We start from the raw sequence: 25,844 nt of genomic DNA, 5'->3' as shown, positions 1-25,844 counted from the left end.
TAAAATCCTCAATTTTCATAAAAAAATGACCAGCATGGGTCACATGGTCTGGCAGCCATATTGTATCAAAGGGAAAAATCTTTGAAAATCTTTGTAAACTATCCGAGGAGAAACTGCTTAACTGACCAATGGAAAATTTAACTCATTGATCAACGACCCACGGGAAATATGGCTCGATAAAGATGTCATCGGTCACGTGGTCTGGCAGCCATATTGGATCAAAGAAAATATATCGAAAAAAAATTTAAAACCTTAAAAAAAAAAAAAGAGTTGGCTCACACCAAGTCCTTCTCAAGACTGTGTGGGGAATGTATTCTACGAGTACCATCTGATTAACTTCACAGGTGACCAGTTCAATGAAAACCATTAAAAAAAATCATTTAATCGAAAGGAACAATGGACTCGCACAAATTAGTCAGAGCACTACAGACTGTCACTATTTTGTCTACTACAGGAGAGACACCTTCACTCGTTAAATAACCCGCTGACAAAGTTCCTTGAAGAACAGCGTATTTATTCCTAGCATGTCCGATCACTCTTTTCACATGTATTCTGACACGAGCAATCTTTTTCGTGGACTCTACGTCCAATGGAGATAACTGTGTCTTCCCCTTGGTAAATGCAGGAGTTTTCACCCCTGCGCACATCAAGCCTACACTTCCCTGAACATCAAAACCACGGTCTGCTAACACGAGATCACCAGGCAGAAGTTTATCCAACAATCCACTGTGGTCTGTAATAAATTTGTCGCTAGCTCGACCATCGCACGCATCCGACAAAAATGATATCACACCCTGGGGTGCAATTCCAATGAGAAACTTGACCGTGTTACGGTGCTTGTCGGATGAAGTGCCTGCTCTGGCAAGAACACTTGATGGTCGTTCAATAGAAATTTCGAAGCAATCGATGATGACCGCCACTTTCAATCCAAAATGTTTCCGAAACTCCATTGGCATCGTTTTACGAAGTACTTTCCTGTCCGGCCATAATACCAAGTCCTTCAGGCGCATGTACATAACATGAATAACTGTAAGAAAAGTTTGTGACACGGTTGCCTTCGACACTTTAAACGTGTATGCCAAATGCTGGACCGGCATATTGAGTCTCAATTTCATGAGCACAAGTACGAAAATTTGGAACCAGACTTTTGCAAGTTTCTGGAATTTGGTTTCTGGAAGTTTCTGGAATTTCTGGAGTTTCTGGAATTTGGTCAAGCCTGACGTGCCGTAATCACGAATATAATCCTCAAGAAAACCTAAAACAGTCATCAAGAGCACATAGGAAGACAAGCCTGTGTAGAACTTCACCTTCTCATCATTACCCTCAAAAAATCCTGATGAAATTTCACTTTCATATATCGGACGTCTGAGGTCCTGGTTCTCACAAGTCCATCTGTTTAACTCATCAGACACTAGTTTGGCCGTCTGTGACTCTCTGTCATCAGTATCTTCAACTGTAAGGTCATCACTACTTTCCTCGAGCGTTCCCATCGAATAAAATTGACACGGCGTTTCATGTTTCTCTTCTTCTGTTGATCTGGGAGGGGTGAAACAATGTCATCAAGACATCAGCAGTATGTAGTTTCCCTTTCTTCTTCTTGCGCTCTGTACCTCTTACATAGCCGACAATACCAACACGAGTCTTCTCATCCGCCATTGACAATGAAGGAGGCCAGTCTGGATTGTTTGAATCATACAGTAATGATGGCTTTCCTGCAACAACAAAAAGAAGTACATGAGAAAAATATACCGAACTGATGTATAGGTTCAATTAAACGATCAGAATGAAAATGTGCTTTAAATTTTTTTAAACTATCACTAAAAGAAAAAAAAACAAAAAAAAAATAACAGCCTTGCGAATGCAGAGCACAGCTCTGACCGATTAAGTGAGCCGCACTACGAGAGGAGGGTCTTAAAGGGGAACCCAAACGCTCAGACCATCTCGACATTAATCTATCCCTTGATACCCTAAAAAATAGATGTGATGGGTCTTTTCCCCCCCGATTTGTGATTTATAAAGTTGGGAATTTTGTGGTTAAAAGGCGACATCTTCTTCTTCACGCTTAGCCATGACCTCACACCTGGAAGTCGACCGCTAGATTTGTATCGGCTCAGGGTACGATGCAACTCAAACAGCGAATAATTTTCAATTTTCCACAAATATGCCGAGTCGATGCGTCCTTGTTGCTTGGATAGGAATCCAAACCGCGATGGTTCCATACTCCACTGATGGCTGAAGGACCCTAAGTTTACCAGAAATTGGACGACGTTAGTCTGAAATACCCCAATGTGGATCGGGCCTACAAAATGTTCGCTTTTGTCTTCGGAACATGTTACAGAGCACTGCATTGAAACGGAGATGGCTAGATCTTGTGGTTATCCATCACAATTGAGATATAACTGGGTCAGAATTCGAGCACTCTGAACGCATGATTAAGCGGAAGAAACAGCCGCCGTTCAAAACTGTAACACCATATCTACAAAACTACCAGAACATGTATATGGGTGACCACTCCCACTTCCATATCCACATCCCCCATCAACCCCACCCCCTTCCACAATATCCACCACCACCACACACCCCACCCCCTCCACCATCTCCCCCAACACCTCCCCCAACACCTCCCAAACACTCCTACACACTCCTACCCCCTACCACAACTCCCCCCTCCACTGGGGCAGGACATCGACAAGGCACAGCACCACAGCACAGACACGGCGTTTCGGGAAAGTATGAAACGGGACGATCCTGTAACATACAAGACACCTGGTCGGCTTGCGATGGTGGGACAAAGCAGACGACACCCATCGCCTTGAATCCAAGCTTGAAACACACTGCTTCTCCACGCAAGCCACCATTTGGATTAAGGTGGGTTCACAGTGTGACGTCACAGACAAAAAAAAATCGAAAACAATAGGGATTTTTTTGGCACTTTATGATTGGCAAAAAAAATAATTCTAATTTGTTACCTTCGCATTCTGCGAAAGGTTATGTTTTGGTTAGCATCTATGTGTTTATTTATTTATTTATTTGTAATCTTGTGATTCGTATAACTCAAAAAGTATTAAACCGAATTGCATGAAATTTGGTGGGATGATTGGTTATTAGCCAGGAAGCATTCGATTAGATTTTGGGATCGTTCGGGTCAAAGGTCAAGGTCAAGGTCACGAAAAGGTCAAAATCGTCTTTTTACGATAACACGGTCAATTTTCATTCAATTTGCATGCAACTAACGCCAAAATGTTCAGAATTCAACGCCTCATCTTGTGATATGCAATATGACACAATGACGCCCATACTCTTGTTACCAGTTAGGGGTCAAAGGTCAGGGGGTCACGACCTTGAAAAATATGCGGTTTTTGTCACAACGCGGTCAATTCCTGTCCGCTTTACATGAACCCAGCACCAAAATGTTCAGAATTTAATGCCCAATCTTGTGACACAATGACGTCATAACACATGTCACCGGTTGGGGTAAAATGTCAGGGGGGGGGTCACGCCCTTGAAAAATATGCGGTTTTCGGCATAACTCAGTCAATTCTTATTCGATTTGCATGAAACCAGAATCAAACGAGATTACCTTCTCTTGTTGAAACGTTGTATTCACCGAGCTTGCGAGTGAAGACTCGCCAAAACGTCGCGAGTTGATTGTTCTTTAGTCCGTAGCCCCCGAAAGTCCGGGGGGGTCATGACATTATAGATATGTGGTTTGCGTCATAAGACCATTCATATGAAACCAGTTCCCCACACTCATACCAAGAACAAAAAAAGTAGTGGCGGCGAAGGTATGCGCTCCATGAGTGCCCATTCTAGTTTTCCCTTCAAATTAGACCCTGATTAATGATCAATTATCAATGGTTTCCAGAAGAAAAAATAAAAACATTTTGTGTTTGGGTTCACCCTCTAAAGCCTTAATCTCGATCTACATCTCGATCCAGACCAGCCAGTTAATATGTGCAGCTCGATCAAGGTCCACACAGTTCACGACTCAATCAGTCACAATCAAGCCTCCAATACGCTCCTCTCAAACAGTGCAGACCTTGACCAGACGGTGTGCAGACACAGGCTCGACTGGGTCTACAACTGATGACAAAGGCAACAAGACCCATTTCCCCATGGTGGTGCTCATATATCTATGTCATTACTTTCTGATGATGAATGCATAAAACTGAAAGAGGAGGACTGTGACCACCTTTCCAGTATTGTACAACGCCCCTCCCGATTCCATCTCCAGGTTCTGCACGACATCATCACCGGGTGCGAAGGCCTTCGGCGCCCGGCAACGACTCGCACCTAAAGGTGGTACTCAGTTTTCACTCCATTTGTTTGTCAGGGTGACACCTCAGCCATCCTTTTGAGCTCGAAAGCTGAAATTTGGACACGATAGTAACCGAGTGATTTGGCTATAAAGGGTATTTTTGATTCATTTATTAATTATTCATTTTTCGATGAATTAAGTTTCAAAAAGTTCAAAAAGTTTCAAATCGGCTTTCGAGAAAAGCGGGAAGATTGTGATTGTCTCCGCCGTCCATCCATCCATCTGTCTGTCTTACCCTGTAACTCCTCCTACACCGTTTGAAATAGGAACTTGAAACTTTGGGACATAGTAGATATATGTATGGGGAAGTGCACAACACTTTCGGATTTTTGATATTTCCCCTAGGGGCCGGGCCAGAGGGGTTGGGGTCATGGGGGTCGATTTAAAAAAAAAATTGTCATAGCTCTTTTTTTTTTTTTAAGTGTATTTACCATTGTACATGGGAAATTATTTTATAAAGAACTTACTTATGTGGCCCCCATGAGTGACAAACGGTCACAGGTTTTACTGTATTTATCTAATTGATTTTGAATAATTATAATTAATATTATACACAGTTAATTCCTATGATTAAATTGATGCACAGTTCTATATTGCTGGACAGTGTTAAATTAATGTTTCATGAAATGTTGACATGCTTGCAATGACTTCTGATTTAGTAAACGTAGTAAGTCTTTGGCCATAAAGCACATCAAATAGAAAAGAATAGTCAATCCATTTTGCAAGATAAAATTTCTCCTAGCGTTAATGGGACAAAGCAGTGCGCGCGGGAATATGTGATGGTGTGCCATCGACAACGTAGTTTCAGTTATTTATTTGGGGTGAGCAAATACAACCCTTCGCTTTGCCAACAGGAATATTAAGGGATGGGGGGGGGAAAGAGGGGGGAGGGAGGGGGAAAGAGAGGTGAGGGGTGGGGGACGGGGAGTTAGTAAGGGGAGGGAGGGGAAGAGCTTGACACCTCAGTAAACATCGCTATACACTCTGGGAAAGGGGAGGGGGTGAGGTGGGAGCGAGGAGGATGGGGGAGAGAGAGAAGAGGGGTAAGGGGGGAAGTGGGGTGGGGAAGAGGGTTTGGGAGGAGGTAAGTGTGAGGGAAGGGGGTTCTGGACTTGCTGAGAGAAGGTGAGGGTCCAGGATTGAACAAAATGGGGTTCGTTAATAGTGTTACGAATTCTGGCCCGCCCGGCGTGCGATCGGCCGCGTAACTCGAATTGCGACCGCGTCGTCCACCGGAACGGACAATTCAGTCGTGACCCTCCAGGAACTACCGCCAGGAGCCAGTCACGGGTGGGGGTTTAACCTCACCACGATCGTGCCAATTGCCCACCCACGCAGAATAGGGTTGCTCGCCAAATTCGACCTACCTAAGTACCTGCGCGAGTGGTCGACCGGGCGATTGTACCTCGCCGCAGATCGGCTGAGGACACGAACCGCTTAAGCGGTCCGTTCCGTGCTACAGTGATAACCGAGCGGTGTTATCGCCGACCTCGACGGATCAGATTCTCTTTTTACCGGGGGTTTGAAACCCACCGAATTATTCCACGATGCAAGATGGCACTTTCAATGGGGAAAGAGACGACGAATGGGATACATTCCACACAAGGACATTTATTACAAAGCACATATTGCACACAAAACACAAGCAAGGAATCATGCAATATACAAGCACATAGAAGCAAAAGCAATACCACCGACTACGAGCAATGTACAGTCACTTACACAGGTCTATCTTATAGGGACACGGCGCCACAGCAGTGATACAAAACAAAAGGAAAGACCCCTCATAGGCAAGGGGGTAGATGGGGTTCGTAAACTTTTATGGTCGTGGACCGTGGGTGACCGAATAGGCCCGCAAGACAGTGCTGGTTACCTGCCCCCTCGAGGGGTGACGGTCGGCGAGCCCTCTCCGGCACTCTCCTCTCGTGCTCACCTCGACCCGGGACCACTGCTCGCAACCCTCACGGCTTGGCGCCCAGAGGGAGAGACGAGCCTTTGACGATCCAGAGCTCACTTCGACGATCCAGAGCCCGACGAGTCCAAACACGACGTCCCAGGCAGGAGAGAGAGAGCTCAAACACGACGTCCGCCAAGAGAGCGAGCCCGCGCGCGGTCCGCCTTATATAGCGCGGAGCTCCGCCCCTTCGCTCCACCCCGTTTTTGGCTCCGCCTCTCCTCTAGACCTTTCGAGAAGCTCCTCGAAAAGGGGCGTTTCCTCCTCACGGCCACCTCACACCCCGTATCCTCCAATCGCCAGCGAGCTCTCGCGGCCTCTCCCGTCAGCCCCCGCGCCGCAAAAAAGGTGGAAAAACTCGCGCGCCGTTGTGGGCCTTTCACAGGGCCTTCGTTTGAAGTCTTCGGACGGTCCAAAATAACGATAGAACAGAAAAATGGCTATCTCAAAGAGTCGCAGCCCGATGAATCACACAAATTCCCTTTAAACAATGGTGGAGAACTATGTACACATAAACTTAGCATCATAACTGATCTAAGGACCCTTTATGGTGTAATGCGAATTTCCACAGCCAGAACAATAGTATTGTTACGTTTGAGGGGGGCGTATGCATTCAAAGGGTAATTAAGATGTTTAATTAGGTATGCCATGCTGTTCGAGTGTACCAGGATCTCGATGTAATAAGTCGCAATTCAGTGGTGATAAGTTGTCTAGTAAATGTCCATTTCTTCAAGGGGGAAATGATAATTGTCACGTAATTAGATAGGGATACGGGATAGGGTAAGTGTGTCTGCGTAAACCCCTTTTAGTATTCTCTGGAGGCTTGCCGTGACGTCACAGGACAGTGCTGCGGATAGCTCCGCCCCGTGATCACGATTGGCAGAAGGCGACGGCGCAGGGCCAATAAAACGGCTCGATTGGAAGTGACGAGGACGGGAGGATAAAAAGGTTCTGTTCGGGGTCGAAAAGGAAGAGGAAGAAGATCGGGACAGAAAAACTGTTTTGGTGGAGGTTGTTGTGCTGGGAGCGTGCTGTGTTGTTGGGCTGATTCGATCCTGGTTTTCATCGTGTCTCGAGGCCTTCCTGTGCCTCGTGCCTCACCTTGGTTGGCTCTGGGGTTCTGCTGGCTCTGAGTACGGGGTCGAACGGCGGGCGGACCTGCCTCCCTCTCCTGCTCGCAACTTGGCACCAGAACTGGTTCCCTGGCGGCTGTGAGCGGACTTGGGCCGACACCAGGAGGTCGACAGTACCACGGTGTCTCCTGCCCCTGACGAGCGCAACGCCAGCTCGTCCGGCACAAATCCAGGGACTGTTGCGTCCGCACCACGGGCCAGCCTGACCACCAGGACCAGCTACGTTGTGTGTGTGTGTGTGTGTGTGTGTGTGTGTGTGTGTGTGTGTGTGTGTGTGTGTGTGTGTGTGTGTGTGTGTGTGTGTGTGTGTGTGTGTGTGTGTGTGTGTGTGTGTGTGTGTACCTGGCACCTTAGAGGGTTTGAGATTTGTATATTCATTGGAATTGTCTGCGTTTTCCCCACGCCCGAACCCACACCACCATCCCGTCGAATCGCCCCGGATCCTCTTCTTGCCGAGTCTTGTTATTTCTGGTTAGAGAAATAAACGTTATCAACTCAGTGAAAAGCGACTCGTGCCACCTTCCTCGTCCCGTTTGCGGTAGAGCGATTAGAACCGCCATCTTTGGGTTATAAAAAATAAACCGTCTCCATCGTTTTGGCTCATTCTACGTTGGCGGGACTGTTCAAGTCCCGTGGACGTCACAGTATACAGCATAAGGAGACCATCCAGAGATGTCTGTGGGGGGAGGGGAGGAGAAGGGAAGGCGGTGTGAGGGGAGGGGAAGGGAAGGGAAGGGAAGGGAAGGGAGATAAAACGTACCTAAACAACATTTTCTATTTAACCACCAGGTTCAACATAAAACCGGATGTGAGCATGTGAAACCCACGCTATCTCCCAGGCAAAGGCATGAAAAAATGAGTCATGCGATTCAGGCTGCAAGGTTTCATGGTTTTGGAGTTATGGAGGAGACTGACCGACACACACGATTATGAATGGATATTTCTATGTTACCGGATAAAGATGAAACAAGTCGAGATCCATTCAAAGTAAAGTATTCCGGTCCACGAGACGGTGTACTTTGAATGTCGCTTTACTTGTCTCTTCTTTATCCAGGAACAAAACTAACAACTGATTGAAGGGTTGCAACATGTGGTGGTTGGTTGTGTCCCATGCATTGCTGTCTACAGTCGTACTGTACTGTACTGTACTGGACAGTAGATCCCATACCTCATCGTTTGACTACATGGTTGATAAACACTGCAACACTCAAAGTCTCATGTCCGTATTAATACATGAAAACATGATGTTTAAATGAATTTCCAGATTGCAAGTGATCGGACCATATCCGTGCGTGCTTCGAAGGAACGAAGTTCCTCCTGTTCAATCGAACCAGCCATAACAACCTCCGTTTCTCGGACAACTGCACAGTTGCTTCTCCTTGATGTCTGATCACGGCAGGAATTGAATAATACGATTTATTGTCCCAATTCCATCAATTGGGACATCCAACAACACATTTGTTCACCATCGTTAACCCTCCCGCACAGCACGCGCGTCATCGATTGGTTTTGTTTGCCCACAGAGACGTCACCGGATGTGACGTCATGTGAAATCTCTCAATACGACGTCGCTGCTTTGCATAATGTGGTGAATTGAAGGTCGTGACGTGTGATCACATGTTGCACGGCTCGAGCACGGAAGAGATAAAGCTGAGGTTCGGCACGGTCGGGGGTGATTGTCCCAGGGGCATTGTCGTTTACGGCGGCGGTTCACTTGGTGCTCGTTGAATGGTGAGAATTGAGAGTATATCGGACTCCGTGCTTATACTGATTTATTTTGCGGTGATTAGTTGCGCGTGTATACATTACTGCTTATGTACTCCTTGCTGCGCCTGTATCCCCTGGTGTGCCCGTAGAAGCGGCTTCAATCAAATGGAATAAAGCCTACACTCTGAAGGTTCATCTCTCGTTTTCATTTCAATTTATTCCATTTGGTTTTCTCGGCTCTCAACCAACGATGGACAATATCTACAAACCGGAGAGGTTCGACGCAGACCCAAACGCGACTGACTCAGAAATGAAATGGTCGCATTGGTTCCGTTCCTTCTCACACTATCTGACCATCATCGAAGAGGGAGCTGACAAATTGGCCGCCCTTGTGAATCATGTCTCGCCCAGCGTGTACAGGCTCTTCTCGGAGTGTGACACCTACGAAGCAGCAATCGACGTGCTGCAGGCGCTCTACGTGAAGCGCAAGAACGAGGTATACATACGACATCTTCTCAACACACGCAAGCAAGCAGCCGGGGAGACAATCGATCAGTTCCTGAAAGCTCTGAATCAGCTGGGAAAAGACTGCAGCTTCCGGGCCGTAAACGCCGAGGAACACCGAAATGAAGCGACCCGGGAGGCATTCATCCAAGGACTTAGATCAGCCCACATACGGCAACGCTTACTCGAGAAAGCGCAACCCACTCTTGAAAAGGTAGTCGATCAGGCTCGAGCGATGGATACGGCTCAGCAGCAATCTGAGTCATTTGGGACACCGATGCTGCTAATGAACGCTGCTACGGTGGAAACTCAAGGAACCCCACAGACACAGACACAGACACAGCCTGACACAGGGGATGGAGAAAAACCCGAGGAGTCGGATACCCAGACCTCGTCAAACTCCTCAGCAACTACTCCGGTTGGTAAATGCTTCTTTTGTGGGTATAAAAGACACCTCCGCCACAAATGCCCCGCCAGAGATGCCACATGCATGAATTGTGACAAGAAAGGGCATTATGCCAGGGTATGTAAATCTACTCTAAGGAGAAATAAACCCACTTCTGCGGCACTCTACTCGCAAAAGAAACTAACTGCAGCCTCACCGGGGAATCTATCCAAGGCTATCATCAACGTACGAATTAACGGGCATATGGCTGAGGCTCTGATTGATACCGGTAGCTCTGAAAGTTTCGTCAACAGCTCGCTAGTGAAGGGCAAGAAATGGAAGATCCACCCGACAGACAATACGGTATGCATGGCCGCCACATCACTACAGTCCCGCGTATGAGGGTACTGCAATGTTGAATTGGCCGTAAAAGGGTACACGCATCGGGATGTAAGGGTACTGGTGCTTCGTGATTTATGCGCAGACGTAATTCTGGGTCATAATGTCCTCAAGCAGCACACGAGCGTCGAAATACCCTTTGGAGGAAGCAAACCTCGTCTAATTTTAAATGCTTTGACCACCGCAGAGGTAACGTCCCCCCAGCTGTTCGCTAACTTGTCGCCGGTCTGTAAACCGATAGCGATCAAATCGTGGCGATATACCACTGCTGACATGAATTTAATCACTTCAGAAACCAAGCGATTACTGGAAGAAGGAATTATAGAACCGAGCGATTCGCCATGGCGCGCACAGGTGTTGGTCACCGCCAACCAGAATCATAAGAAACGAATGGTTGTCGATTATTCCCAAACGGTCAATCGTTTCACCCAACTCGACGCCTACCCTTTGCCATGCATAGATGAGATGGTCGAACGCGTGGCCAATTATAAGATATTCAGCACCATCGATTTGCGAAGCGCCTATCATCAAATTCCCATCCGAGAGGAAGACAAACCTTACACTGCATTCCAGGCAGGTAGACGCCTCTACCAATTCAGGAGGATTCCATTCGGTGTCACGAATGGAGTAGCTTCCTTCCAACGGGTTATGGACGACATCATCTCAGATGAAAACCTCAAAGACACTTTTGTTTACGTGGACAATGTCACAGTGTGTGGTAGGGATCAGGGGGAACATGACATGAATCTGGACAGATTCTTGAGCATTGCTAGAAAATATAATCTGACTCTCAACTACGAGAAATGCGTATTCTCGGCAAGGTCAATTGACCTTCTCGGCTACACGATAGCCGACGGCACGATTAAGCCTGATCCTGAACGATTGCGCCCACTTCGTGAGCTACCCCCACCTCAGGACCTGCAGACAATGCGCCGGGTGATCGGCATGTTCGCTTACTATGCGAGATGGATTTCGCAATACTCCGAGAAAATACATCCCCTAGTGCATTGCTAAAACTTCCCACCAGATGCCGCTGTTGTAACAGCTTTCCACAACCTCAAAGATGATATCAGTAATTCCGTGGTATTATCAATCGATAGCTCGGTGCCCTTCGTGGTGGAAACAGATGCTTCTGATCACGCGATAGCTGCTACGCTTAATCAGTCTGGGCGGCCCGTCGCGTTCTTCTCGAGAACTCTCTCTGGAAGCGAGCAGAGACACTCGGCAATAGAGAAGGAAGCGTACGCCATCGTCGAAGCGCTGCGTAAATGGAGACACTATTTACTGGGAAACCATTTCACGCTCGTTACGGACCAATGATCCGTGGCATTCATGTTTGATGGGAAAAATAACGGGAAAATTAAGAATGAAAAAATTATGAGATGGCGGATAGACCCAGCCTGCTATAGTTACGACATAGTCTACCGGCCCGGGAGGGAAAACCCTGCTGCAGACACCTTCTCTCGGGTCTACTGTTCGGCGACAATCAGTCGGGCTTTGCAAGACCTCCATGTGTCTCTGTGCCACCTGGGGGTAACCAGAATGGCACATTTCGTGCGCAGACAAAACCTTCCCTATTCTATTGAAGATATTAAACAAATGAATGCTTCATGCCCTGTTTGTGCTGAACTAAAACCCAGATTCTATGGCGCGGCATCTGGCAGATTGATGAAGGCCACTTCTCCCTTCGAGAGACTAAACATTGACTTCAAAGGGCCCCTGCCGACCGAGACAGACAACAGATACATATTCACCGTTGTTGATGAATATTCAAGGTTCCCTTTCGCATTTCCGTGCTCGGATATGACCTCGGGCACTGTCGTGAAATGTCTGTCTGACCTCTTCGCTATGTTTGGGAAACCTTCGTACATACATTCAGACAGAGGGCCGTGTTTCATGTCGGCCGGGCTAAAACAATTCCTATTAGAGCACGGCATAGCGAATAGTCGAACGACGGGTTACAACCCACAGGGTAATGGTCAGGTGGAACGGTATAACGGAGTCATTTGGAAAGCCGTAACTCTGGCATTGAAATCAAGAGGACTGGGGCCCGAGCGGTGGGAGGTTACCCTTCCCGACGCTCTGAATTCCATACGCTCTTTGCTCTGCACGTCCACACCAATGCAACTCCTCACGAACGAATGTTTACTCACCAACGACGTTATGTTGACGGCCAATCGGTGCCCAACTGGCTAACCCATCCTGGAACAGTGTTCATGAAACGCCCGGTACGACAAAGCAAGTATGAACCCATGGTGGAAGAGGTCGAACTCATCGATACTAATCCAGAGTATGCTCATGTCAGGCTCCCGGATGGCAGGGAGACCACTGTGTCGGTTCGCCATTTGGCTCCCTCAGGTACTCCTCCCGCAGGTACACCACCATCTGGCACTCCTCCCTCTGACATCCCCTCCCCAGGTGTTCCCCCCCCCCCCTAGGGACTCCACCCGAGAAGGGTGACGACGGAGCTGCCGCGTTCCACCCGAGAGCGATCGGGGAGTCATCTCCGGCACGAGTCGAGGCTCACCAAGAGGATCGGAAGCCTTCCTCAAGTGAAACCGCCATCTACTCCTGGAGAGGTCGACGAAACGGATAATACCCCCTCGCCGACTCAATCTGTAAAGGGGATTATCGGCATCCTCGATGCTCACGCTCCTATATGCTCGTTACATAATATATCGATGCTCATTACCATGCTCCTACAACTCAAAATAATCCTCACTGCTTGGCATGTATGCTTCTGTAGTTTAGATAGTTCGCATTGCTTGAAATGTATACTCCTGTAGCGCTGAAGTAATCATGGTGCGTTATTTGGGCCTCTAGTTACATTTTAAAGACGGGGAGAATGTGGTGAATTGAAGGTCGTGACGTGTGATCACATGTCGCACGGCTCGAGCACAGAAGAGATAAAGCTGAGGTTCCGCTCGGTCGGGGGTGATTGTCCCAGGGGCATTGTCATTTACGGCGGCGGTTCACTTGGTGCTCGTTGAATGGTGAGAATTGAGAGTATATCGGACTCCGTGCTTATACTGATTTATTTTGCGGTGATTAGTTGCACGTGTATACATTACTGCTTATGTACTCCTTGCTGCACCTGCATCCCCTGATGTGCCCGTAGAAGCGGCTTCAATCAAATGGAATAAAGCCTACACTCTGAAGGTTCTTCTCTCGTTTTCATTTCACATCTCGTAATCGATTCTATTAAAATATCGTATGGACTTTCACAGATCTGGGAACGAAACAAACCAATATTGGTTGTGGCCTTTTAAATATTGTTGTTGTTGTTGTTGTTGTTGTTTAATATTTTTTGTTAATCTTCTTCTTCATCCGATTGCCGTTATTGTTGTTTCATATCTCACTTGTGCTGAGGAACGACTGTTTGTTTATATTTATTATATTTGTATATTAATCTAATTAATAGAGTATAGAATGATACACAAACGTCCACAGAATGACGAATGCTTCTTTCAGGTTATCACGAGCGAAACAATTACTTCCGGGTGAACGTTCCTCCGGTCAAATCTGTCGTTCAAACGCGTCTGAGATCGACCGTCGGTGAGTTACGCGTGTCTTACGATTTTATCACAATGTGTTCCTTCATGTCCAGTGTTGTGCTGCGTCTCCTTGAATGACAAGTTCACTTCATTCGATGTGACAGCACTGTGACCTTTTCATGGTCCCATTCATGCACAGAATTGCAGGATGGTGTTGATCGATCCGGTACGTACTGCTGTGCAATGATGACGAGAGTAATGGCACATTGAGCACAGATTCATGTCGTTCATGTGGGGGGGGTGGGATGGTGTGTGGGGGGTGGGGGATGGTGTGTGTGGGGGTGTGGGATGGTGTGTGTGGGGGGGTGTGGGATGGTGTGTGTGGGGGGTGGGGGGATGGTGTGTGGGGGGGGGGGGATGGGGGGATTGTGTGGGGGGATGGTGTGTGGGGGGGATTGTGGGGGGATTGTGTGCGAGGGGGTGGGGGATGGTGGGTGGGGGTGGGGGATGGTGTGGGGGGGATGGTGGGTGGGGGATGGTGTGGGGGGATGGTGTGTGTGGGGGGGGGGGTGGGGGATGGTGTGTGGGGGGATGGGGGATGGTGTGTGTGGGGGGGGTGGGGGATGGTGTGTGTGGGGGGTGGGGGATGGTGTGTGTGGGGGGGGGGTGGGGGATGGTGTGTGTGGGGGGTGGGGGATGGTGTGTGTGGGGGGGGGTGGGGGATGGTGTGTGTGGGGGGTGGGGGATGGTGTGTGTGGGGGGTGGTGTGTGGGGGGGTGGGGGATGGTGTGTGGGGGTGTGGGGGATGGTGTGTGGGGGGATGGTGGGGGATGGTGGGGGTGGGGGTGGTGTGGGGGATGAGGTGGGGGTGGGGGGGATGGTGTGGGGGATGAGGTGGGGGTGGGGGGATGGTGTGGGGTGGTACGAGCGGCTTGCTGCGGATGTGCTCACGTTTCATGCTCTCCGACAGTTGAACGCTGCTTGAGTTATGTACCTGTGGGCTGTTGGGTCCACACTGCCACCTTGATATCCCAGTGGGTTCATATATTTTGATTTACTGGAAACACTTGCTCTCCTCGGGACCATTGACAGGTTGTTTTCACCTCACTCCCCTCCCCCCCCTACCCTTTCAGTGGACTTCTATGTGCCCATGACCTGACCCTGGGTACTACCAACATGTATGCAAAATTCGGTGATTGGCCCAGCCCTGTTGTATTCAAGAGAGAGAGATTGAGATTGTTGTGGGGCCGGGCGTCGGCCATGAGCATGACCGCGAGATGGAGCTGCAGAGTCGGCTCGCCCGATCGGCCGGAATTTAGATCGTACTTCTTCGGAAAAGTACGGGTCCCTTTTTGGACCGAAGTTCGTCAATAGACAGACCACGTGGGGTAGGGTCGATTGCCACTTTCAATTTACCTGAATACCCACGTGGTCCAACCTACTGGGGAAATTCACCCTCGATGGCTCCCGTACGGAAGGAGCCGCTCAGCGTACCCATTCCGTGTGCGATCCGAGCGGTTTGATCGCCGAGATCCGTCGGTCCTAAATATCCCTTTACAACGGTAACGGCCTGGCTAATTTTCCAACACGCACAACGCGAAGCCAATGAACGAATAGACGCAAACGAGCTGGAGCATTCAACAACTGGGGTACTTATTCACAATTGGGGATGAGGGGAGCACATAAGGGCAGAGCTAAACCGAATATTAATAAGCACGTATGTACAGCAAGGCACTTAACAATTCACTACTTACTATACTGGCGCCACAAACACACGTACGCACACACCCAAAGAATCGGACCAAAAATGGTCTTTATTAAGGCCTCCAGCTCGGATGGAAAGGACGAGCTGAAAAACAGATTCTGCCTCAGACCTGTCCACCTCGTGTGATCTTTGAGCCGTTCGGACCGGGCAACAGCAAGGGCGAGCTGAATCCAACCACCGCAAGCCGCGATCAGCTTCCCGAGTTCCGGCGGATCCCCTCGCGCTCCGGAACACGCGCTGATGAGACGAGGCGCCGATCCTTCCCAATCCGCTGCGTCGATTCCCCCGAACAACCACCAACCAAGAACAAGAACCCAGGAGAGCCAGAACAGAGTGAACAAGACCCACGAACAAGAACCAATTTCTGTCTTTCTCTTCCCTTCTTATCCCTCTCGGGCGCGGCTCGCTTCCGGCGTGACTCGTTCGCCATCCGTGCCCAAGCGAGCCGATTCATGTCCATATTAGGGAATGAAATTCAGTTCGCTCAGCGTTGGGTGGGGGCTGTCGCATCCCATTTATTGGACTCCCCAAGCGAGCCGATTCATGTCCATATTAGGGAATGGAATTCAGTTTGTGAATGCATTCTGAACACACCCGCATTTCAGCGAGCGTGCGGAGAATGCCGGGAGCAGAGGGTTTTCGTTGGTGTTGTTGTTATCGTTGGTGTTATTAAATAAAAGAAAACCTGACTATTAAAATAACTTCACAGCGCATTTACATTTATTCACCTATTGGACTTGGGGATGGATTCTAACTAGAAACACATACTTATCAAAATAACTAAGCTATAGGAACCTGAATGTCTGTGTGCTCATGGCTTGCAGATTCGCAACAATATATATGAGAGAGAAGAAAAAAGACCTGCGGCTTTGATAAGATAGCAGCAATGCTGAGGTTACCCTGGTCTTTGACTCGTCGTGCGTTAAACACAACCAACACCTCTTCGCCTCAACACAGAGCTCCATTTCCTGTGTGTTTTGTATTGCACGGCGATGGACCCGTGAGGTTTCATAAGCTTGAACTGTCCTGCTGAACCAGAGAGTATGGACAATCAACTGAAGTACAACACAATCACTGGGAGATAGCAGGTACGGGAGGGCAGAATGCAGTGATTGTTGCTGCATTTACTTCTTGTCTTGCTTCTTGATGTTGGGGAGTTTCTGTTGCTCTGGATGCTTGTTAGTCCTTGTTTTTTTTTTTTCTTCGTTGCTTTTCTTCTATCTTCCTCCTTCCCCTGTTTTCCTCTTTCTTCTTTTCCTCTTTCTGCCTCTTTCTTCAGCACTGAGGACTTCGCATCACATTTTCTATCACATTTTATCACAATGTTTGACCTTTTTTTATCCTTGTAGAACTTCATGAGAGACAATGGTGCATGTTTTTCCATGTGGTGCCAAGACTCTCTTCAAACCCCAACTCTCCATCCTCCCCTTCCCCCTCCTTGCACTCATCAAAGCAAAGGGAAATTCTCACATGGATCATTATACATATTTAATATAATGTCACCACAATCAGAGTTTGAAGTTGAATGAATTGGAACCTCATGACTTGTCAAATTTGCCACCGTGGCCGTGGGGTCTACAAAATCTATGGCCACTAGCAATTATAGGGCGGCCGCAGTATTTCCACGGTCACACAATGTAGCAGTCACATGTTTTTATTTTTCGGGTAGCCGCACGGCGTATTTATAAATTGTGGAAAACGTGGGGGTGCCGTACGGTCTTTGATTTGATGTCGCACGGTGACCTTAGGGCGTTCCTGCGGCGGCCATATAATTTTCAAGGCAGACGCAAGGTGACCGCAGGGGGACCGCAGGGGGGCCCTAAGGCGAATGTGCGGCCAGACGGACGGTAACGAGCGGGTTGTTTTTTTTTTGTTTGTTTGTTTTTTTTACGAGTTCTTTTGTTTCGGCTTGTCGAATTGCTACGGCGAACGTAGAAATGAAAAAAAGTTATAATTCCACGGCAACCCCTACGGCCTGTAAAAGATAGCCAAACGGCGTAGGGCCACCCTGAGGTCACCTCAGAGACTCTGCGGCCGCTGCACGTTTGTCAATTCAGAGGGCGTACGGCCGCCGTATCCTCGCCGTAGAGCAAATGTGACTTAGGCCTTAACGACTATCTCAGTGTTCTGGTGTATTTTGTGCCACTGACGGTGAATGAAGTGTTTTAACCATGTTTGAGAAAATAAATAATTAAAATAAAACCTGCTTTCGATTTCTACCAACCCGCGTTTCGTCGCCTATAACTTGTGACGTGTCGTGTCAAATCTGCTCCGAGGGCCGAATTCATCAATATGGCCGAAATAAGTCATGCTGTAGATGTTTATCCTTGTCACCACATAATGAATCAGGGGTGTGTTCAGTTACCAAGTTTCATGAAGAGCTATCACCAAGTGGCTTAAGCACTCAAGCAACACTCAGTTAGAAACCGTTGAGAAGGAACGGCTGGCTTGGCAAGCACAAGCTAACTGCTTGGTAACTGAGCACACCCCTGGACATCTCGACAGCATTTGGTATGTATAAAATGCCGACAAAAGGACATTTTAAAATTGTCAATGTCAAATATTAACCATGAGTCTTTTCGTTGTCATGAAAACGTACCTTGTTCAGTTTTAAATGCGTTGTTTTATTTATTTATTTATTTATTTATTTTTAATGTACATAAACTCAGAGGTGATGAGTGTACGATTGGGTACGTGTTCATTTTCGAAGTGCACATGTACATAGTAATTTCGAAAAGATAATTTTTTAAAAACATCTCTCGGGAATTTCCCTGGCCTCCCAACAAATTAATTCTGTGTTGCAGGCATTCCACGATGAAGCCGATTTTCGTCGCCTCTAATGTTTATTTACGACACATAACATGTACATCAATTTCTTCATAAACCTTGTTCTTGCACACTATTCAGCCTTGAAAAGTCAGGCGAAAACCAAAAAAAAAAACCCCACTCCACTATTTCCTTTCCTCTTCATTATGGGAACGTACCTTCATCGAGTGGTGTATATTGGACCGCTGCTGCGATCGCTGTGAACAAAACGTGCATTACTCATTTCCTCTGCATGAGTTGCAATCAAAATGTACCTTTGTTTCCTCAAAACGGTACCTTCATTTAAAATGATCGAAGGCATGTTGTTTGGTGTTCAGATGTACACTCAGAGGCCTGTTTGTTCCAAGGCAAGGCATCTTTTTTAGCAAGCTGACAAAAAATGGTGGCTTAAACCCCCTGTGAGGTGAAAGCGGGCTTTTTTTCGTTTTTCATGATGAGCACCCCGTTATTGTTAATTCCATTCAAAAAGGGTGTTTAAATTTCTGCAAACGCCCAATTTTCACTCATGCACTCCCTTGGGGCTCTCGAAGTATCCATGCAAAGTTTCGGGCTCCGAGGTTTCATGGTTTTGGAGTTATGGAGGACTCACACCACACACACACACACACACACACACACACACACACACACACACATTATTGATTAGTATATATATATTGTTGCGGATTCGCGCCCGCCGGCGTGCTGACGGCCACGTAACTCTAATCGCGGCACGTCGCCCACCGGACGGACAATCCCCCGCGTGGGATAGGGTTGCTCGCCAAATTCGACCTACCTAAGTACCCACGCGGAGGGTAGACCGGGCGATCGCACCTCGCCGCAGGTCGACTTCGGACACGGGCCACTTAAGCGACCTGTTCCGTACTATCAGAATAACCGAGCGGTGTTATCGTCGACCTCGACGGTTCGATTAATTATCGGGCGTACTCAGCCCACTACCAACCCTTTACGTGAAGCAAGATGAGGATTCAAAGAAAGAAATGACGAAGCGAAGCGGGAAACAGTTCAACAATAAAGCACATTTATTCAAGGCACACGGGAAACACACAAATTCAATTCCACCAAAAGCACACAAAAAAAAGAAAACACAATTCTATTTACACAAAAAGCAAATATAAAAGCGAAGACACAATGCAGAGCTAATACCGACTACCGAGCACACGGCAACACTTATACAATTCTACTTCACAGACGGCGCCGACAACACATACCCAAAACCAAGGAAAAGAAATACCCTCAAGGATGAGGCGAGCCTGAGGCCGAGACCGGGTCGCGCCTACCCGTCTGGTGATGAGACGCGGAGCGGCGATGGCGCCTCACTCCGCGGGCCTCGCGGACAGTGTCTGGCAGGGGGTGGGAAAGGGGGCCCCCTTGGTCGCACTATCTCAGCGCGGGGGGAAACAGGAGGGGGTTGTTGATGCTCGGGGTATAGAGGATCTTTATTACCCCTGGTGTGCGTCTCCACCTCGGCCAGGACGCGCTGCCGGCCTCCCTCGGGCGTGCAGCTCCTGGCACCGACGCGAGCACCCCCTCGTCTGCCTTCGCCGCTGCCGCCTCTCCGCCTCTGGACTCTCCACCCTGGACTCTTCTTTGGGCTCTCCTCGTTCGACTCTCTTCAGCTTCTCCAGCTACTGCAGGCTTCGGGCTCCAGACTTCCACACTCTTCTCACTCTGCTGACTAACACCGTCCTTTTATCCCCCCGTAGCTTCGCCTTTGACCCCCTCCCATTGACCTTTCACCTCGCTCCCCATTGGCCCAAGAAAAAGTGGGCGTGAAGGCTTCTTGATCCACAAATTTGCATATATCGATCGTCCTGGAGGCGGGGCCAAATCGTCCCTCGCTCACCGATTGGACGGCAAAAAGTGGGCGTGTGTCGTTTTTGATCCGTTTTTGAAGCACAAAATCCGTGATTTTGTACACGCTGTTCAACGTGCGCCCTGCACGAGTCCAACACCGGTACCCACAGCGGGGCAAGAACGGTGGCGATGCTACGGTTGCGAGGTGTGACGTGAAGGTCGTGGCGGTTGTGGTGAAGGGGTGGTTGTGGTTGTTGGTTGATGTTGTGGTTGTGGTGGTAATCATGGCGGTTGGTCCAAAATAAAGATAGTAAAAGAAAAACGGCTATCCTGAAGAGTCGCAGCTCGCATAAATGACATGTATTCCCACTAGACAACGGGTTTGGGCCTAACTACACATGCACTTACCGAGATACCTCACCTAAGGGACCTGAATGGTGGTTTGCGAATTTGGTAACCACAACACTACCCCCTTCCCTTTTTACAGACTCGTCCCGAGTCGTCAAATTTTCGTGTGCCATCATGTGTAGTTTTCCCCTAGTACATTTTACCTACGGATCCCTGAGTGCGACATTCATGGTATTCGTGTCCCCAAAATAAATAACCTGAGGGCTGCGTAACTATCTAAACAAACTCACTCACACGGACGACTTAAATAAAATTGCCGGCGCTAGACAGACATGCCGGGGGCACACTCATATTTACAGTACATCTTAACCTTAACTTACAAATTTTACACTAAACCATGGCCCAGGATCACTGAACTCTGCAAAGAAAAGCAGTTAGCAGGGAGCCAGGCTGCCCACATGCAGTCTCTGGCTCAAACAATGCAGGTGACAGGGAACGTGGCTGGCTGCTCACACGCAGTCCAAAGCCTTCCCTTTTGAACTGAACGCAGTGAACCACAACGGTGCATGGGCTGCACAACGCAGTCTCCGTGCCAGCTCAAGTGGCACACGCAATGAGCACAACGAATGGATGGGTGAACACAAACACGGTGCACGGGCCGCCACTGCAGGCCCGTGTTGTAGCTGCCAACAGGGCCGTTCTCGCAGCTTGCAAACTGTTGCCTTGATCCTGGCGCACATGGAAATGAACAGGGGGGGCAAAGCAAAATTGAACGGGGCTGGTGAACAGGGGCAGTGGGCATGGCATGGCAAAGGTGATCAGGCAAACACAGCCCGCAGAAGAAGGAGGCCGCTGCAGGCAAACACAGCCGGCAGACGAACTGGCCGGAACAGGCCTCGAAGAAAAACAGCCAGCAGATGAACTGGCCGTACAGGCCTTGCAGCACACAGCTGCCGATGAAGTTGGCCGGCCTCCGCCTTGAAGCAAAACACGGCCAGCCGATGAAGTTGGCCAGCCTTTGCCGTTCAATGGAGGTTGGTGGAGGGAGTGCGGTGGTGCTGGCCACTTGGAAGGCGGGCTCGGACCTACCTACCTGTCTCCCTCCCAACCTATCGCCTTTGCCTGTCACTGTACATACCCACTCCCTTAATTTGTCAAACCCCAATTTAGCCCCAACTTATTTTTTGTTGTTTTTATTTTTACTTCCCCACTATAAATCGTCCCCTAACCCCCTTTATCGTCCTTGTTCGGCTAACCTATCCTGTCACCTAGCCTACTCCCAACCCCTACGTTCCCTTCCCGGAGGGGAATAAGGGAGAGCTAGCGTCCTGTGCCGAGGCCCAACGAAGCCCCAGAATGGCCTCCCCAGAGTTCGGCGATCTAACCCAAAGTGGGTCCAGCGGCCCACAACGACAGCGAGGGGATGGATGGTGCGGAGGGGTACATCTCCTAATCTACCCTAACCATTTAACTGTTAAACTACCCCGGGGCTTTCAACAAGCGCCTCTCGCTTAAACTATTGGTTCTAACAACCCAGATTCCCGTCGCCTGTGTTGGTGTCCTTACAATTTCGGGCCTCGCCCCCCAATTTTCTCTCCGTGCCCTCACACGGTCTCCTGGCTGGGACACGTGGCTCCCTTAGGCAGGCACGACCCTCTGCCGAATCTCCCGCTATGGCACCCCCGGGCACTACACTGCCTCCGAGCCTACCAGCTCCCTAACACCGGGGAGTGCCCCCCATGGCACCTCCCCTGAAACGCACACGTGGCAGGCCGGCCTCCCGGGCCCCTTTCCGAGGGTCACCCGTGCCCACAACACTGCCCACGCGGCTAATGGCGCCCCGGGCCCCCGCACCAAGCAGGCGCACCCGTGCCCACTACTCTATCCCGGCCCCCCATGGGCCCATGGCCTACCGCGGCCGACTAGCCTGGTGCCCGGGGTACCCATTCAGCGATACTCACCTTTCGCAGCCACGCTCCCAAGCCCGTCAACAGGGCTCCTGCACCCCTCCAAATGGGTCTCGAGCCTACTTTCCCACCAACAACAAAACGACCTCCATTTTTCAATTTGACTAACCCCCTAACTCACTTTATACTGACCCCGGGGTCCCTTGGGCGGGAGTCACTCCTCCCCCCAATCACTCATCGCACCATGCATTCCCCATTCGCTCCATACACACAGACCCGCTGGCCTCACTCACTCACCAAGTACTCACCTCACAACTCTTCAACACACTCACCGCTGAACTCTGCCATCCTTCTATCTACATCCCCTAACTAACTCGTGCTCCCACGTCGTCCCTTAAACTAGTAGCACGTTCCTTTTAACACTACGTAGCTAAGCTACGTCCCCGCTACACATTCACAAGTCTGTCTCTGTCTCCCAACTCATTTTATTTCCCAACCTAAATCTGGCTACAATCCCTCTAACTAATCCATTCCACGGACTCCATGAGGACTTACCCCTGCCCCATGAAGTCGGTCTAGCTAAGCTAACCCTTCCCCCTAACTAGTTTCCATCCTGTGCCCAGGTAAGGGGGTCTTCCACCCCTTTCCCAGGAATCCTGTACACCCGAAAGTGAGGCTTGCTTTTTTTTTTCATGCGCAGCACCTGCGCAGCAACTCAGAGCTCGCGCACTTTGCACCTGCCCGTGACGTCATGCAGCTGCACGTGTTCCTCGTCCCTCCTTGGACGGGACCATCCGGCAGAGATACCCCTCCTGCCGGATTCCAACCACACGTGCAGCCATGACGTCACCGTGCGCAAAAAAAAAAAAAACACAAGCCCCACGTCTCGAGGGGTTCCCCACGCGAACACATGTGCTTTGCCCGTTGGAGCTTAACACACACGATCGCGTGGAGAACCCGTCCGGTCCAAATCCATTTACCTGCCTAAACTTTGTCCGTCCGCGGGATCGGCAAATCCACCGCGTGCGTTTCCGGACCGGGACTTCACTCTCGCAAGCGAGCACGTGGCGGTCTCGTGCGTTGCACAGCACGAACCTCGTGCTCACTGCTGGGTGAACCCGGCACGGTCCTCGAAACAACTACAGCCGCTACTCGGCTTTCTCTCCTCTGTCGCCGTCTCCGTCTCCATTCCACACACGCATACCTGCGTGTTACGACGCACACAGTCCACTCCATCACATTCACCCCGGGAGACGCGGCTGCGTGCTCCCGCATGCCAACCGACATCTCCCTCACATACCGCTCTCTCACACACACGGTCTCCCTTGCACTCGGCCGTTCACTCACGCGTGCCTCACTACTCACACAAACCATACTACTTACACACGCGGGGGCACTCACCCGCGGTGCCTCATCCACACACCGTCCCTCACTCGTACACGCGGGGGCACTCACCCGCGGTACCTCACTCATACACACGGCGACACTCACACACGCGGTCTCTTCCACACACGGTGCCTCACCCACACACGCGGGGGCACTAACCCGCGGTGCCTCACTCACACTCCGTGCCTCATCCACACACGGCGTGCTGGGAAGCACGTACTCCGGCACCATCGCCACCACACCACTCACACGTGGTGCCTCACTCATACTGGCCGTTTCACTCACACACACGGCCTCACTCACACACGGTGCCCCATCCACACCCGGCGTGCTGGGAAGCACGCACTCTGGCACCATCGCCACCACACCACTCACACACGGGGTCGCTTCCACACACGGGGACGCACTCACACCTTGCACCACACACACAGGGACAACCACACTGGGGATTCGTGTCCCCACAAGGGTCTCTGGGGCCTCTACACCCCCCAAGCTCTCCGTGCACCCGTCCACAGCACCCGTCCCCTCAACCTCGCAAAGCACGACCGAACTCACCTGGTCGTGACTCGCCTCAAGGGGGCATACTCCCTCCCCTTGTTCCTGGAGGAGGCCATCCAGGTGCTTGCACTGGGTCTCCACCCAGTCCGCCAGCTCACCCCCATTATCCTCCACTACCTCTGTGTGTGTGTGTGTGCGTCACTTACCCCGTCTTCCTCATGTAGTCTTTCCTCTATTTTTTCTATCTCCCGTGTCTCTGCCAACTCTTCACCCTTTACCTCCCTTGTCTCAACTATTATTTCCTTTGTCACGGCCTTCATGCCCGCCTGCAGGCATCGGCCCATGTTCTGCGTCTCACCCCGGAACTTTTTCGTTTCTTCCTTCATGTGCTTGTTCATGCCTTTCATTTCGTTTATGATTTCATTTGTGTTTGTATCCATCTTTTCGATTATTTGTTGTGCATTCGCATCCATCTTTTCGATCATTTTCGCATTCATCTTTTCGTTCATTGCCGCCAGCATGGCGCATAGCTGGGCCATGTTGGATGCACTCAGCTGAGCCGTTTCGGCAAGGGTTGGGGAAGGGTTTTGGTGGAGAGGGGGGGGGAGGTGTCATACACCGCGGCCGCTGCCGCACCCATTTTGGGCTCTGGGTTCAGTTGGGCGAGTCCGTGTTCCTGCACAATCAACATTTCCTGCTCGGGGATTCCATCCTGGACCATGGATCCTACACATTCTACATCCATTTCTAATACCCCCGGCTCCCGCTCGCCTTGAGACGCCATCTTGCTTCTCGTGAAGGGTTAATTTGCTCGCTCGTAATTTGGAGGGAATCGGGGGTCGCTTCTCTCACCCCTGGACCGATTCCCGTGAATTTCGCTGGAGACAGGAGAGCCTGTTGTCCCGCTCTCCAATACCAGTGCCGCGAGGAGGGCGATGAATTTGTATCCCACTCCTGACACCAGTGTTGCGGATTTCGCGCCCGCCGGCGTGCTGACGGCCACGTAACTCGAATCGCGGCACGTCGCCCACCGGACGGACAATCCAGTCGTGACCCTCTCGGACTAACGCCGGGAACCAGTCACGGGTGGACCTTTCGGTCTCACCGCGATCGAGCCAATCAGCCCCCGCGTGGGATAGGGTTGCTCGCCAAATTCGACCTACCTAAGTACCCACGCGGAGGGTAGACCGGGCGATCGCACCTCGCCGCAGGTCGACTTCGGACACGGGCCACTTAAGCGACCCGTTCCGTACTATCAGAATAACCGAGCGGTGTTATCGTCGACCTCGACGGTTCGATTAATTATCGGGCGTACTCAGCCCACTACCAACCCTTTACGTGAAGCAAGATGAGGATTCAAAGAAAGAAATGACGAAGCGAAGCGGGAAACAGTTCAACAATAAAGCACATTTATTCGCGGCAC

The 25,844-nt window shown here is 50.0% G+C and overlaps 2 protein-coding genes across 4 annotated transcripts in view; one reads left to right on the top strand and one right to left on the bottom strand.

The window, feature by feature from the left end:
• Positions 1 to 357: 357 nt before the first annotated feature.
• Positions 358 to 2,874, bottom strand: LOC147022439 (uncharacterized). The gene is made up of 2 exons (XM_085893323.1): positions 2,767 to 2,874; positions 358 to 1,712 (listed from the first exon to the last, which is right to left on the bottom strand). The coding sequence occupies exon 2, from the start codon at positions 1,488 to 1,490 to the stop codon at positions 381 to 383; it is 1,110 nt and encodes a 369-aa protein (XP_085749449.1). The 5' UTR covers positions 1,491 to 1,712; positions 2,767 to 2,874; the 3' UTR covers positions 358 to 380.
• LOC147022438 (complex I intermediate-associated protein 30, mitochondrial-like) overlaps positions 2,414 to 25,844 on the top strand; it is a 37,998-nt gene continuing 14,567 nt past the window's right edge. The window contains exons 1-3 of one of the 3 annotated variants that reach the window (XM_085893321.1): positions 2,414 to 2,868; positions 13,872 to 13,955; positions 14,059 to 14,120. In XM_085893321.1, the coding sequence (XP_085749447.1) occupies positions 2,429 to 2,868; positions 13,872 to 13,955; positions 14,059 to 14,120 (586 nt within the window). In that variant the 5' untranslated portion in view covers positions 2,414 to 2,428. Of the gene's footprint in view, positions 2,869 to 4,234; positions 4,300 to 13,871; positions 13,956 to 14,058; positions 14,121 to 25,844 lie in introns of all 3 variants that reach the window. The other 2 variants (XM_085893320.1, XM_085893322.1) reach the window with 2 other exon arrangements.

Source organism: Eptatretus burgeri, chromosome 8 (assembly GCF_056783735.1).
Source record: "Eptatretus burgeri isolate ZD-2024b chromosome 8, Ebu_testis_v1, whole genome shotgun sequence".
In the NCBI taxonomy this organism is placed as follows: Eukaryota; Metazoa; Chordata; class Myxini; order Myxiniformes; family Myxinidae; genus Eptatretus; species Eptatretus burgeri.
This window is presented reverse-complemented; position numbering and strand designations above follow the sequence as displayed.

Excerpts from the sequence above, each read along its gene's own strand:
- LOC147022439 (XM_085893323.1), bottom strand. The coding sequence starts at position 1,490 with ATGGGAACGCTCGAGGAAAGTAGTGATGACCTTACAGTTGAAGATACT.